Below are 16447 nucleotides of genomic sequence, written 5' to 3'. Positions count from 1 at the left end.
GAAAGTTATTGAATTTTCTTTCAGGCAGTACGTTCCAGATTTTGATAACTCACTTAAAAAGGTAGTTTTTCAAGCCTTGGCTCCTAATCAAAATTATCTCAAGTCTGATTTTAAACTACTTATCTACTCAATCAAACCATTCATGGTTTTGAAAACCGCAATCAAATAACTCCTTAACCTTCCCGGCTCTGACGAGAGCGATCACAAATGCTAGTCTCTCCACACATCTGACATCCCTCAAACATCATCCCATTCTAATAAATCTGTTTTGCATTTTTCCAAAGGCTTGGCATTCTTTGGGTGTCTAGAATGGACACAATAATCTAGCTAAGGCCTAACAAGTGGTTATTATCCTTTTCCTTAATTATAACAGATAACTCAACTTGTCCTGCTATCTTCAAAGACTTATGAACAAGAAAGTGCATTCCACACCCTTGGAATATCCTCAAGCACTTCACAGCCAATTAATTTATTTTATAAATGTAGTCATGTAGACAAAAACAGTCAATTTCCAACAATAAAATTGTTAATCTTCTAAGATCACCCTGAAATCACCAGAAGCCAAAGATTAACATCATGGCCTATCTACACACAATGGACTGCAGCAATTCAAGAGAGCTCACCACTTTCTCAATGGCAACTAAGAATGAACAATAAATACAGACACATTCCTGATGAAGAACTTATGCTCAAAACATCAACTCTTGTCTTCTTAGGATGCTGTTTGAATGGCTGTGCTGTTCAAGCACCATATCTTTTTGACTCTCATCTCCAGCATCTGCAGTCCTCACTTTCTCTCAATAAATGCTAGCCAGCCAATGTCCACATTCCATGATTGAATCTTTAGAAAATTCTAGTCCTCTAGATTTAAAGGCAAACATTCGTTTTCATCGATTATTTTCTGTATCTGCTCATGGCATTTAATTATTTATTAACCTGGATCTCAACTACAAATTTCTTTGGAACTGAACTGCTTTAACTTATCACACTTTCAAAAATCCCCCCTTTTTAGGTCCAATGTCTACAGATCTATTCAATACAGTTTTGCCCAATCACTTATGTAATAACATCTCTGTAAATTTGTGCTTTGATCAACACAGTTTATAATTATAGGCAATAGGTGCAGGAGTAGGTCATTCTGCCCTTCGAGCCAGCACCACCATTCATTATGATCATGGCTGATCTTCCTCAATCAGTATCCTGTTCCTGCTTTATCCCCATAACCCTTGATTCCACAATCCTTAAGAGTTCCAACCAACTCTTTCTTGAAAGTATCCAGAGACTTGGCCTCCACAGCTTTCTGGGACAGAGCATTCCATACACCCACCACTCTCTGGGTGAAGAAGTTTCTCCTCAATTCTGTTCTAAATGGCCTACCCTTTATTTTTAAACTATGTCCTCTGGTCCGATTCTGCCCATACAGATATTTGTGTCATCAGCAATTTTGGATATGTGGCTTTCCACCTCATTACCTTTTTTGTAAATACATTCACTTAACAGTTGAGACTCCTACGCAAATCTTTGCAGAACACCAAATATGTTGCCAAATAGAGTTTTGGTTCATTATCCCTATTCTCTTACTCCAACTGTTCAGCTTATTTCTCAACAAGGTTGGTAATTCCATCCAATTCCACAAGCTTTAGCAAACAGTCTCAAGGAGAACTTTCTCAAAATGATTTCTGAAAATCTATACAAAAATGTTTTTAGATTAGGTTCCGTACAGTACAGCAACAGGCCCTTCAGCCCAACAAGTCCACACACCGACCCTCCGAAGAGTAACCCATCCAGACCCATTCCTTTACCCTATATTTAGCCTTGACGATGCTCCTAACACTATGGGCAATTTAGCATGGCCAATTCACCTGACCTACACATCTTTGGGTTGTGGGAGGAAACCGGAGCACCTGGAGGAAGCTCACACAGGCACAGGGAGAATGTGCAAACTCCACATAGACAGTCGCCCAAGGCTGGAATCAAACTCGGGTCCCGGGCGCTGTGAGGCAGCAATACTAACCGTGGAATTAACATCTATTTACATTCTTCTGCCCACTACTTTTGTCACCTCTTCAAGGGCTGACTTCTAATTGAGTGAAGAACACACAGATCTGCACTCCAAAATGTTGGATCAAATCCTAGCAACTGACTCTGATCCCAAGTGTAGGCAGAGGAGAATTTAGCAGAAGTTCCAAAACATAGGACACTGGAAAACACTATCTTGGGAAGAGAGCTGCTGAAATAGCATTAATGTAACAACGTTATGAAGAATTCTAAATGAAAATGGATGTTTGGATGTTGAATAATAAGTCTAATTTGTTCACTTGATACATACGTTATTCTGTCTCTCTTCCTCATCTGCACATTCTCAATTCCTGGCCGACAACTAGCCTTTCTAGAGGTAACCAAGGTCAATACTTATTAATGTCAACTCTGGAGTTCAGCCTCCATCTCCACCTACTATTTTCATCCACTTTGGGGGTGATCAGGTCTTGGAGACTATAAATTCTGTCTCTCTGTGTTCCTTATCCAACAGTGAAGAAAAGTTTTATTACTTAACTGTGCTGCTTGGCAACATTAAGCAAATAATTAATCACAACTACTATTCAATGGGTCAGTTTACTGTTCTGAAATTATTTTCCCTCGAAACACGCTTATTGTTTGCATACTGTTTGAAACATGCTCACCAGCACCAAGTGAAACAAAAACTGAAATGATGCCCTCCCACTTGAAATGGTTGGATAAAGTTGCTGTTGGGTCACAGGTGTTTTTAGCCCACCCTCTGTCCTTAATTGGAAGCTGAACATGTCTTCTGGTATCCAATTAAGGGAAAATTACTGATGGCTGACTGCTGCCAATACAGGATGGGTTGGGAATCTCGTTTGACCTCAGTTTCAGGATCCTGGTCTAAAGTGCTGATGTCTGCCTTAGCGTCCACATTCATATAATTGGCTGGCACTGATCCAAACCTGCAACCTGACAAAATGGCATCAAAGTTTCCTGGAATTCTTTGACCAAATTCTGGTCACACAAGTGCCAATGAGAGTTTTATCCCAGATGGAGATTACAATATACAAATTGATTTGTTTCTACCAGCTACAGGGACTTGGGATTTACATGCTGACATGATACACAATTTTCTTCAGAGCACAATGGAGAAAAAGACCAATGATTTCCCTTAAGAAATTAGATATGAGAAGCAAGGTTTTCATATACCTGGACAATAATTAAACTCTTATTATAAGTGACCTGGGTTTATTAAATGTATTTTCCCTTTTTAGTATGATCTGTGAAGATAGGCTTCATTATGTGAACTTAGTACTGGATGGAAAGAACTACTATCATCAATATCACAAAATACAGATAATCAAAGTTTAAAAATGCACAGAAAATGTTCAATTTTGAAAATAATAGTGTGATATTGTCATCCAAAACATTGGATCATCAGTTGCTCAAGTGCCTGTGTGTACTGAACTAGGGTCAGTATTGGAGTACTGTTGCCAAAAGATCTTCCCCTCTCCACCTTCTGCAAGGACCGTTCCCAGGTAAGATAGAGGTTCACCTGCCTCTCCTTCTACCTAGTTTACTCAACCCAGTTCTCCCAATCCCAAAACTGCTGAGTTAACTGCACCTGTACAATGTACTGTTCCTGTGAGTGGGCCTGGTTTTCCAAGGCTGGGCCAGGACTCTATGAAGACTAAACAACTCTTTGCTGTGGGGTGTGCATTTGCTGCCTTCAGTAGTGGACTCTGTTTTTAGTAATGGACTCTGCAGTTTGGAGTGGACCCTATTTCTGACCACGTACATTGTATACTGGAGTGGACTCTTCCTGGCAATGGATTCTGTATCTTGAAGACTCTATTATAGATTTGGACTGTGTACCAGAAAGGACTTTTTTTGTGTGTGTGGTAACTAACTGTATTGTGGTGTTTCCTGGATCTATCACCTGCACTGTTTAGTGTCCTGGATCTGGCAGGCCATGTTGAGAGCTGGGAGGCTCATGCGTTGCCCTGAAACTGTCACCCTGAGAGCTGGAGGGTGGGTAGGCCATCCTGTGAACCTGAAGGTTGGTAGGCTGTCCTGAAAGCCAGAGGTGGGTAGACCACCCTGATCTCAGTCACCCTGAGAGCCAGATGGTGGGTAGGCTGTTCTGAGCACTGTCATCCCGATAAGGGTTAATCGGGACGGGCTGTCCTAAAGGTGGTCGAAAGGTGTCAGAGCAGCCGAGAGCCAGAAGGCGTGTAGGGGCGGGCTGAGATCCGGAAGGCTTGTGGGCTACCCTGCATGCTGTCGTCCCAGGGAAGGGGACTTGTTGCCCTAGAGGTGGTCGAAAGGTGTGCTAGGATAGCCCACTGGTCGGAGGCGCAACGGGGTGGGTGAGAGCTCAATGGTACATAGGGGCAGACCGAGAGCCAGAAGGCGGGTAGCCGTCCTCAGTGCTGTCACCCTGGGCAGGTACTGGGGCGGGCTTTCCCAGACTGAGGGTGGTTAGTGAAGCTGGAAGGTGGGTAGGCCGTCCTGACCGCTGTCACCCTGGGTGGGTACTGGGATGGGCTGTCCTAGAGGTTGAAAGGTGTCAGGGTGGACTGAACTGAAGGGGCACGTGGTGGACTGAACTGGAAGGTGGGTAGGGGCAGGCAGCCTTAGTGGTTGGAAGGTGAGGGGTGGGGGCTTGCTGGGTCTGTATTGTCTGCACTTCTGTATGTAATAGTATTGTTTAATGTACAAATGTTGTTGTCACTGTCTTATCATATGTGGAACTGGGATTTGAGGTTTGTCATCTCTCTGTAAAGTGGTCGAATGGTAGGGTTTGGGGCCTAGCTTTGCTGCTCCTCTCCCTTGTAAAATTGCTGTCTCTTGTACAGCTGTAAATTTTTTTTTGTAAACTGTTTTGTAATTCTTTTAATAAGAGATTCAGAGCCTTCTCAGTTTAGGGCACTGACTCTGTGCAGGCTGGTGTTAGTCAATATGTTACTGTCGGTTTATGTTTTTTTGGAGGGGAGGAAAAACTTGATTTGTGAACTGGCTGAATTATTTAGCCAGTTTGTTAACTGACATTCCTTTTAGTGAGGACTGATTGTTAAACTCCTGACACATAATATGTTTCAGGTGTAACTCAGTTCTCATTAGGGGATTATTGTTTCACTGGCTAGTTATAGCCTGTTACCCTTTTCTCCTTTTTTGAGAAAAGGACAATGTTAATTTTGTGGTAGGGCTTAGCCCTTGGACTCTAGTTTTTTTGTATGTCATCCTTTTTTTGGTGTTTGGACTGAGCCCTTGTGGAAGACTTACATTTTACCAGAGGAGCTGTTCCTGTGGGGAGGTCTAGCCCTGAAGATTGAACACCTGTGTTCTGGGAGGAGAGCACTTGTTGTATCCTGGAGTTTGGGAGTGGACCAAACCCTGAGTCAATTGCACCTGTACAATGTACTGTTCCTGTGAGTGGGCCTGGTTTTCAAAGGCTGGGCCAGGACTCCAGAGACTGAACACCTGTGGGGTGTGCATTGCTGCCTTCAGGAGTGGACTCTGCCCTTGGTTGTGGATTCTGTTTTTAGCAACAGACTCTGCAGTTTGGAGTGGACTCTATTTCTGACAATGCACATTGTATTCTGGAGTGGACTCTTCCTGGAAATGGATTCTCTATTTCCAAGACTGTATAGATTTTGGTTTGTGTACCAGAAAGGACTGTTTTGGTAATTAACTGTTGTGGTGTTTCCTGGGTCTATCATCTGCACGGTTTTGTGTCCCTGGGTCTGGCAGGCCTTACTGTGAGCTGAGAGGCTCATGAGTCACCCCAAGAGCCAGATGGTGGGTAGGCCATCCTGATGCCAGTTGTCCCAAGAAGGGGTAATCAGGACAGGCTGTCCTAGAGGTGATCGAAAGGTGTCAGAGCAGCCAAGGGCCAGAAGGTACGTAGGGCGGGCTGAGATCCAGAAGGCTTGTCAGCTACCCTGTATGCTGTCGTCTCGGAAGGGGGTGGGCTGTCCTAGAGGTGGCCAGAAGATGTGCCAAGATACCCACCCCAATGTGCTTCCAGCCAGTGGGCTGAGAGCTGAATGGTATGTAGGGGCAGACAGAGCCAGAAGGTGGGTAGCCATCCTCAGTGCTGTCACCCTGGGCAGGTACCAGGACAGGCTGCCCCAGAGGTGGTCAAAGGGTGCTGAGGGTGGTTAGTGAAGGTGGGTAGGCCATCCTGACCACTGTCGCCCCATGTGGGTACTGGGACAGGCTGTCCTAGAGGTTGAAAGGTGTCAGGGTGGACCAAGAACTGGAACTGGAAGGGGCATGGGGTGGATCAAGCACCAGAAGGTGTAAGGATGGGCTGCCTGCGTGGCTGGAAGGTGGGAGGGATGGGGGCTTGCTGGGTCAGTATTGTCTGCACTTATGCAACTGGATTATCTTGTGTATAAAGGTCATTGTTGCTGTCTTATTTGAAACTGGGATTTGTGGCTTGTCTTCAATTCCCTGTAAACTGGTTGAACAGTAGAGTTTGGGGCTTGGCTTTGCTGTCCCCCTCCCTTGTAAAATTGCATACAGCTGTAAATGTTAACTTAAAATTGTTTTGTAATTTGATTAAAATATTATAAACAGGAGATTCAGCCTTCTCAGTTTAGGGGACTGACTCTGCTGGCTGGTGCTACGTTCAGTATGTTACTGCTTTTTTTTTGAGGGAGAAACCTCATTCCTGAACTGGCTGAATTATTTTGCCAGTCTAACTGGCATTCCTTTTTAATGCATCAGTTTAACAATTGGTCCTCACATGTTTTCAGGTGTTGCTCAGTCTCATTAGGGGATTGTTGTTTCACTGGCTCTTTACTTTAGAAAAAAGATAAACAGGCTGTATGTTAATTTTGTGGTGGAGCTTAGCCTTTGGACTCTAGTTTTCTTTTGGTTTTTTGTCTTCACTTTTTATTCATGTTTGGACTGAGCCCTTGTGGAAGACATGCATTTTACCAGAGGAGCTGTTCCTGTGGGGAGGCCTAGGCCTAGCCCTGGGACTGGGCCTAAAGAATGAACACCTGTGTGCTGAGAGGAGAGCACTTGTATCCTAGAGTTTGGGGACATACCTTACCTTCAGGAGTTGACCAAACTCCTGAGTTAACTGCACCTGTACAACATACTGTTCCTGGGAGTGGGCCTGGCTCTCCAAGGCTGGACTAGGACTCCATCGAGACTGAACACCTGTGCTGTGGGGTGTGCATTTGCCTCCTCTAGGAGTGGACTCTGCCCTTGGTTGCAGACTGTTTTTAGCAATGGACTCTGCAGTTTGTGTAATGCCAGAATTAGTCTGCTCCATTGTCCACTGGAGTGGACTCCTCCTTGAAATGGATTCTATATTCTGAAGACTGTATAGATTTGGACTGGGTACCAGAAAGAACCTTTTTTTTTTGGTAACTAACTGTATTGTGGTGTTTCCTGGGTCTATCACCCACACTGGCTTGCATGTCCCTGGGTCTGGCAGGCCTTGTTGTGAGCTGAGAGGCTCATGGGTTGACCTGAAAGCTGTCACCCTGAGCCAGAAGGTGGTAGGCCACCCTGATGCCAGTTGCCCCAAGAGCCAGATGGTGGGTAGGCTGTTCTGAGCACCTTCATCCCAAGAAGGGGTAATCAGGACAAGTTGTCCTCGAGGTTGAAAGGTGTCAAAGCAGCAGAGCCAGAAGGCACATAGGGGTGGGTTGAGATCCAGAAGGCTTGTGGGCTACCCTACACCCTGTCATCACAGGGAAGGGGATAGGCTGTCCTAGAGGTGGCCAAAAAGTGTGCCAGGAGAGCCCACTGGTCAGAGGTGCAATGGGATGGGGGAAGAGACCAATGGTACAAAAGAGCAGACCAAGAGCCAGAAGGTGGGTAGCTGTCCTCAGCACTGTTACCCTGGGCAGGTACTAGCATGGACTGACCAGAGGTCACAAGGTGCTGAGGGTGGTTAGTGAAGCCAGAAGGTGGATAGACCATCCTGACCACTGTCACCCTGGGCAGGTACCAGGGTGGGCTGTCCTAGAGGTGGTTGAAAGGTATCAGGGTGGACAGAACTGGAAGGGGCATGGAGTGGACAAAGAACCACAAGGTGGGTAGGGATAGGCTGCATTAGTAGTTGGAAGGTGGGAGGATGGGGCTTGCTGGGTCTGTATTGTCTGCACTTTGTACATTAGACAAATGTTACAATGTCATTGTTTCTTATATTTTGTGAAACTGGGATTTTGAGGTTTTTCCTCATGTCCCTGTAAACTGTTTAAACAGTAGGGTTTGGGGCCTGGTTTTGCTGCTCCTCTCCCTTGTAAAATTGCTGTCTCATGTATGCAGCTGTAAATGTAACTGTTTTGTTAACTGTTTTTAATTTGTTTAATAAAATTTAAAAACAAGCTTCAAAGCCTTCTCCATTTAGGGGACTGACTCTGCGCTGGATAGTGTTAGTCCGTGTTACTGGTAGTTTCTGCTTTTTCTTTTGGAGGAGACCTGATTCTTGAACTGGCTGAATTATTTAGCCTGTTAACAGCATTCCTTTTAGTGAGGACTGATTTTTTTTTAAACTCCTGATGTACATGTGTTTCAGGTGTAACTTGGTTCTCATTAGGGACTGTTTGTTTCACTGGCTGGTTACAGCCTGTGTTACTCAATTAACATTTTCCTTTTTGAGAAAAAGGAAAATGTTAATTTTGTGGTAGGGCTTAGCCCTTGGACTCCAGTTTTCTCATATACAAAAAAACTCCACTTTTTTTATTGGTGTTTGGACTGAGCCCTTCTGGAAGACATTTTTACTAGAGGAGCTGTTCCTGTAGGGAGGCCTAGCCCAGGGACTGGACCCCTGAAGATTGTATGTGCATCCTTTTTAAAGAGTGGACTAAACCCCTGTGCACTAACTGCACCTGTACTGTGGGCCTGGTTTTCCAAGCCTGGACCAGGACTTTATGGAGACTGAACACCTGTGCTGTGGGGTGTGCATTTGCTCCCTTCAGCTGTGGACTCTATTTTGGACAATGCACCTCAAACTGGAGAGGACTCCATTTCTGGAAATGGACTATATTTTGAAGACTATATTTAGAATATGCACCATAAAGGTCTGTTTTTTTGATAATTAACTGTAGTATGGTATTTGTTGGGTCTGAGTCTGGCAGGCCTTAAATGTGAGTTGGGAGGTTCATGGGTCACCCTGAAAGTGGTCACCCTGGTAGGCCATCCTGTGAACCTGAAGGTTGGTAGGCTGTCCCAAAAGCCAGAGGGTGGGTAGGTCACCCTGAGTCAGATGGTGGGTAGGCTGTTCTGAGTGCTGTCATCTGGAGAAGGGGTAATCGGGACAGGCTTTCCTAGAGGTGGCCAGAAGGTGCGTAGGGGCAGGCTGAGATCCAGAAGGCTTGTAGACTACCCTAATGGTGGCTGGCAGGTGTGCCAAGATAGCCCACTGGCTGGATGGCACATCAGGATGGGCGAGACCAATGGTGTGTAGGGACAGACTGAGAGCCAGAAGGTGGTTAGCCATCCTTAATGCTGCCCTACAGGTGGTCGAAAGGTGCTGAGGGTGGTTAGTGAAATCGGAAGGTGGGTAGGTTGTCCTGCCTGCTGTCACCCCAGGCAGGTACCAGGTCAGGCTGCCCTAGAGGTGGTCAAAAGGTGTTGGGCAGATCGAGAGCTGGAATGTAGGTAGGGGTGGGCTGCCAAAAATGGTGGGAGGGATGAGGGCTTGCTGGGTCTGAATCAGTACATGCAATAATGTAACTGGGTTAGTTTTTATGTACAAATGTCCTTGTCACTGTCTTTTGTGGAACTGGGATGTGAGGTCGGTCCTCCTTTCCTTGTAAACTGGTTGAACAGTAGGGTTTAGGGCCTGCCTTGCAAAATTGCTGTTGCACATAGCTGTAAATGTAAACTGTTTTATAATTTGTTTAATAAAATATTAAGAGAAGGAGCACACAGTCTCCCACCACCACCCTAGGGTTGTTCAGGGAGAGGTGGGTACCACAGTGAGTGGAGTGCATTATTTTCCCCTTTCACCTCTATTTTGATTTAATCCCTGCCTATCCCTTTCACTGTTTGTTTGATCTCATAGTACAGCCTTTTGTGAAGGGGCTTGTCACAGGCCACTTAGGTGTTTCCTTTCAGCCTGGTGGTGGAAATTTGAATAAAGTTTTGTGTACCTTGTGTGTCTCTCTGTGTCTTCTACCTACACACACACACACACACACACACACACACACAAAACATAGGTGCTGGGGGGGGAAAAATAACAACTAGTGTAGTTAGGTGGTAGGGTGGGGGTTTTTTAAAAAAAACAGGAGAGGCAGACATCCTGCTAGAAAAAAAAGATAAACAGGAGCTTCAGAGAATTTCCTCACTTTAGGGGCTGGCTCTGAATACCTAGTCAGAGTCTGTGTAAGTAAAAGGTGACTTTGTGACAGGATATCTGCCTTCTTGCCATGACCTTAGGATGGTACTGAGGTGGCATTGTGAATGTCATCAGAGCAAAGTCATAATTCAATCATTTGCACATTGGCAGAGAAGATAATCGTGAAAGTGACTGGATGGATATAGGAAACAAAATGGTTCACTCCTATCCTTCGGCAGAACTTGTTATCCATAACTCACTGCGTTCTTATACAATGATAGTTTGTAATCCCTTTCTGACAAATAGGGATGATCCTTTGCCATTGTTATCCACATTCCAAGAACAGTCATTAAATAGATCATTAGTAATATCAGTAATATTTTACAGTGATATTTGCTTGAATGCACGAGGAAAAATAAATTAAAGTATATTAAAAGCAATAAACCATGTATTCCCTCAGTAAATCCTGCCTTATTCTGGGGGAACCATCACAGTATAGAAGAGTCCTTGCACCCAGTTCCTTACACAGACCTTACCTTCAGGAGCTCAAAATGCTCATAAACACTGCGAAAGGTAAGGACACCCCTTTTACTGGAGGTTAAGCCAAGTGAATATGACAGAGTAAAGTCAGAGTCTCATGTATACAAGGTGTTGACAGTTAATTCAGGCTTTACACCACATGCCCTGCCGAGTGGCAGGATAGAGCACAAAACCTTTCCATTGAAAGCAAAATTGAAAAGCTTCAGACAGTCAGCATATTCAGGCTATAAAATGTTCTGATAAAGGTCTGTATTTAATAAACAATACACTTTCTATGTTCTTACATCTTTGATACTAAAAGATGTCGGGCTGATGATTGGATCATTTAGCCTCCTGTGGGAGGGATCGGGTTTCAGGTTCAGCCTCCCATGACGTCCATTCAGACTTCATGTTCATGGAGTCCTTCAATTTAAATGCATACTTTAAGAATGCAAACCTCTGCATTTTGGATCAGGGTTTGCTCCTCCATGTGTGGATTTAATAATGAACCGAACAGCGCATCCAAATCAGCTTAGGAAACTTTGTTGAATTACTTTTTGCTTTGTAACAATTCTGCAGGATTTTCAAATGATCAGGGATGTATGGTAATGGAATGATTGTGTTATCAGGTTAGAAAGGTGCATATTGGTACTCAGAGTGATGATTCGGTCCTGCACAATGACTGACACAAGCAAAAGCAGCACATACTCAGGGCCTTGGTAGAACCATTTAAATTTGTCTCAGCAGATACAGATCTCTGCTCAAAAATCCAAGTCCCTTCCGCTGCTTGAAAACATTGTAAGTTAAATTTCAGTCCACCAATCTTTCCTCCACCTCTTCCCTCACAGGGCAAGACGCGATTATAGGAACACAAGTGATTTTGATCTAACACTAGAAAGAAGTCGCAACTTTGCAACAAGAACAGCGCGGGGGGCGGGGAGGGAAACAATAATATGCACCAAAGTTGCTTCAGACGCTGTCTGTGTGCGCTGTCGCTGTTAGAGTGATGGGACGTTGCATAATTCAGGAGGTTAGCTTCTTTCTAAAGCGCACGGTCAGAATTCAGGAAGGAAAACACCGTTCACCCCCACCCCCCCAAAAAAAACAAATGTAAACGAGACTAACCTCGACCCAGATCCAACTCTGTGCATCTCTTCTCCGGATTACTGTGAATTCGGCATTTATATACAGCTCCCGGGGACAGCACAGTCGAGCTGTAAGTAGAGTTAGCCTGAGGGGCTCCTACCAGCACCCTGCAGAAAATATATTACATGAGAAAGAGTGAGGAACTCTGCCTAAGACAAGCATTTTTGGAAGCGAGTAAAATATATAAGAGTTCAGCTGGCCTTGCCAGCACACAGGGTAAATTGGCTTTTTCAAGTAACTTAAGGAAAAGTGTTGGACATTGCGTGGATCTGGCCGAACTCAGTGAAACGGTGTATTAATCCAATATCAGTGCTCGTACTGGTTCAGCACACGTTTTACCTTCAGAGTGACATTATCAGACAAGCATCTCACCGAGAATGAAATCTTCTCTTTAAATTGCATGGAAATCACATTGCCAAGGGCTGCAATTTCCTCCAATTTAATACCGTTACAAGCGAGAGTGAGAGCACGGAGCTTATAACGGAGGGATTCAGACGCAATAAACGCTGTTTTTCTGACACTTATCGTCCTACTCACCACCGTGTATTGTCGTGAAAATGTTCCAGTACAGAATATCCAAAGAAAGTGCCACTGGTCCCCCGAAACACGACTGGATGGTCTAAATCAATATTGTACGAATGCACCAAACCAAACCAAATTAAAGCCACACAGAGTTTCAATAACTTCATATCCTCTGCAAGCAGCCCATCCATTCCCCACCTCATCAGAAGCCAGGGGGAAGACTTGTTTTAGGCGTCTCTAAGTGAAAAGCAGTAAACCCTCCGGCGAATTGCAAATAAACCCTGAAAAGGAACCAAGCAATCAGGTCAGTTGGCAATGCGGCTGGTCCCCCGATCAGAGATCAACTCACATCCTGCAAACTGTTAAGAAGGACAGAGTTTCTCCCCTCTGATCATCTGATTAACTGGGAGTGGGCTGCGAGGAGAATCTAAACAGAGAGCAAAGGCGCCACACACCGGCTACTCAAAGACATTTACTATTTCTCCAGCATGTGCTACATGACCTCGGGGCATTAACTCTTTAGAATCGTACAGTCATAGCACGGAACAGACCCTTCGATCCAACTTGACCACAGAACACCTTTTACTGGATCTTTCTAGCGACACTTGACAATAAAAAAAACAATTCTATAGCTGAAATCGTCTTCGCAACCAAGTGTTCCCAACTATGGCCCATATCCATCTAATCAGTTCCTACTCGTGATTTGGAGATGCCGGTGTTGGACTGGGGTGTACAAAGTTAAAAATCACACAACATCAGGTTATAGTCCAACAGGTTTATTGGAAGCACACTAGCTTTCGGAGCGACGCTCCTTCATCAGGTGATTGTGGAGGGCTCGATCGTAACAGAATTTGTAGCAAAAATTTGCAGTGTGCTATAAATTCTGTGTTACGATCAAGCCCTCCACAATCACCTGATGAAGGAGCGTCGCTCCGAAAGCTAGTGTGCTTCCAATAAACCTGTTGCACTATAACCTGGTGTTGTGATTTTTAACTTTGTTCTTATTCATGTACTTATCCAAATGTCTTTTAAATATTGTAACTGTAGTTTCATTCACCATTCTCTCTGAAAGCTCATTCTTCTTTCATTACTTTGATACAAATTGCAACAAATTTTTAAAAGCCTGTTAAAGATATGGCTGTAAAATCCTCAGCTACATTTCATAAAAGCAGAATGTAATGTATTTAAAACTTAGTGAAATAGGAATAATTTGCATTTATTCCATCTAAAAGCACTTCATGGACACATGCCATTATTGTCAACAAGCAGTACAAGAAACATCACACAGAAAACCTAATAAACTGAATGACCAGCCAGTCTATTTCCTGTGGTGTGTGGGAGCAATGTTGATCAGGGCACCAAGATAATCAAAACTGAGGGACAGGGCTTCAGTTCAGTTCAATGCAAACACCACCACATCCCGGGATCTTTGCAGCCTTCAAGTTTCAATATGGAGTTCAACAATTTCATAAAATGAACATCTATTTTTATTATCTATCCTCACTACTCCCACTATTATCTATCCCCACTACCCAGACTTGTCATGAAATGAACATCTCTTTCCGTTTTTATTACCTACCCCCACTACCCAGGTCCTGTCATGAAATGAGTTGCTTTCAGCACAGCCAACACGTTTTCAACGACTCACAGCCTCCATTATCATTAGTTTCTCTTCTCCCCGAGCCAACTATCAACAATTCCTTTGTCTTCCCTTTTTTCTACTCTCTCTCTCTGGGCTCTGTCTCTATCTATGCACTCACTCCTTTCCCTCCACTCTATCGTCAGCATTAATACCATCATTTCCTAGCTGCTGTCAGTTCTAATCACAGGACTTTAAACATTAATTTTGTTCAAAGTTGGTGAGAAGATTTGTAGCTCGGGTGCTCGTTGTTGTGGTTCTGTTCACCGTGTTGCAGATGTTTCGTCCCCTGTCAGCTGACCCAATATACCGGTCACTGCAGCGGACAGCTGGAATTGACAACCGGAAGCAGCAGAGACAAACCACTATAAATGCCAGAGGAAACATCACAGAAGCGCTTCACAGGAGGCTCCCAAGCACTGAGGATGTCACCTAGACAGGGGACGAAACGTCTGCAACACAAATTCCCAGCTCGGCGAACAGAACCACAACATTAATTATGTGTTTGCTCCATAAATGCTGTCAGACCTACTGAGTTTCTCCAGCAAATTTTGTTTCAGTTCTCTCTCATTTGCACTTCTTGTTTATTTTCAGGCTTCAGTTTAATATCTCAAATGAAGACAACACTTCCAAAAAAATGCAAATCTCATTCAGGACTGGATTGATTGATACACTCATATCTGACCTTTCCTTTAAGTTGATTATTACAATCCTGTACAAGTACTGTTAATATTATGATTTTAATGTTGCTCATTTTAACCTAATCTTAATATGAATAATTATAACAGAAAATTATAAATATCAAAGAACAAATCTTAGAAAGATTAAGAGAATTCCTGTTGAATCAGCACAATTTAGTGTGCAGCCAGAGAATTTATTTTCTGCTTACCTTTGATGAATTGTTTACTTGTTTCGAAATACCAAATAAGTAACATATTAGTGCACTTAATGTAAAAACAGAACTCACAAGTGAACTATCACTAATTTTTAGGGTATTGAATATAACTTGGCATTTCTAACTTGCTTTCCTTTCTGTCATTTGACAATGATAGGACTGTGGTAATGAATTTAAGCATTCTGAATCCTGTTTCTAAAAGGCCCGTGGAAGAAACCACAAGGAATTGTTTGAATTTTTCCAGTTGAGTTAAATTCTGAAGATTCATGTAGTTTAGCACTTAAGATTACAGGGTTGCAGCCTGCTTATCAATATCTGGTTAAAAAGGGTCAATTTTGAAACCATTTACAATGTTTGTGATCAACAAAAAATGTTTCTTTTAAAGTAGAATCAGTCTAAATTAATTTAATTTATGATTGATTTGGAACAGATCATCGGAACTGCTTTCCACTTTCTGGAACTGTCAGGTTGCTTCAGTGATAGCGTGTGTGAAGGTCTTGATTGTGGGTTCAAGTCCCATTCAACACAAGAGCCCATATTCTGGCTAACACTTCAGTGCAGTATTAAGGAAGTGCTGAATATACTGTCTTCCAGACAAAGTGTTAAACCAAGACTTTTGCTCGTTTGGATTTAAAAGGTGTTATGCTTGAAAGAAGAGCAGGGCATTGTCCTGGTTAATATTCAATTTGCACACAACACCAATTACCTGCCGTGTTTGCCTCTCTAATAAAATCAAATGCATGTCAACACATTAATGCAAGTTATTTCTCTCAATAGTCACCTTTAGAACTGCAATGCTTTATGATATTTCTGGCTTTAGAAACAAAAAACAGAATGATCATCATGAAGACAGTTGGACCAGTTTATCAGAAATGTTCTATCTTAGTGCATTTGTAAGGGATCAGGTTGTCTGGAGGAAAATGACCTCTGAAATAATATGTTGCATGAATTTCCTGTCAGTTAGATAGTAACCATTTTCCTTCCTGATGGTCAGGAAAGGGTGTTCTTAAGTTTTCCTGCTTTAATCAAGGGAAGCTTTTTCTCAGTTGACTTTGTGAATATTTTTAAAGTTGATTTGGAAAAATGCTAACTTTAGGAGAATACCAGCTGTCTGAATCTAAACTCCATATTAATATTAATGTTGTGGTTTTAATCTCCTTATATTGTGCTGCGAATTATGGAGAAGTCCAAATACTTGTCAGAGAAACTCTGCTCTTTTGCAATAATTGATCTTGTGTATGGAAGAAATTTGATTTAAAAAATGCTGACTCCTTCTGTGCTCTCTCATGCATTGGTTGGTGTTTCAGCTGGTTCACTCTATGTCACCTTTACCCACATGGAATTGTCAACAGAAGTTTGTGTGTATTCTGAAGTATGAAACTCACAGCAGTTTACTTTTTTTGAAGAGTAAAGA

At 43.2% G+C, this 16447-nt stretch overlaps 1 protein-coding gene across 1 annotated transcript in view; it reads right to left on the bottom strand.

Annotated features, from left to right (window-relative positions):
- itga9 (integrin, alpha 9) overlaps positions 1 to 12846 on the bottom strand; it is a 388873-nt gene extending 376027 nt beyond the window's left edge. Inside the window, exons 1-2 of the mRNA XM_060822924.1 lie at positions 12515 to 12846; positions 11957 to 12084 (exon numbers count right to left, since the gene is read on the bottom strand). Of these exons, the coding sequence (XP_060678907.1) occupies positions 11957 to 12084; positions 12515 to 12702 (316 nt within the window). The 5' untranslated portion in view covers positions 12703 to 12846. The remainder of the gene's footprint in view (positions 1 to 11956; positions 12085 to 12514) is intronic.
- Between the last annotated feature and the right edge of the window lie 3601 nt (positions 12847 to 16447).

The sequence above is a fragment of the Hemiscyllium ocellatum genome, chromosome 4 (genome assembly GCF_020745735.1).
Source record: "Hemiscyllium ocellatum isolate sHemOce1 chromosome 4, sHemOce1.pat.X.cur, whole genome shotgun sequence".
Classification (NCBI taxonomy): domain Eukaryota; kingdom Metazoa; phylum Chordata; class Chondrichthyes; order Orectolobiformes; family Hemiscylliidae; genus Hemiscyllium; species Hemiscyllium ocellatum.
This window is presented reverse-complemented; position numbering and strand designations above follow the sequence as displayed.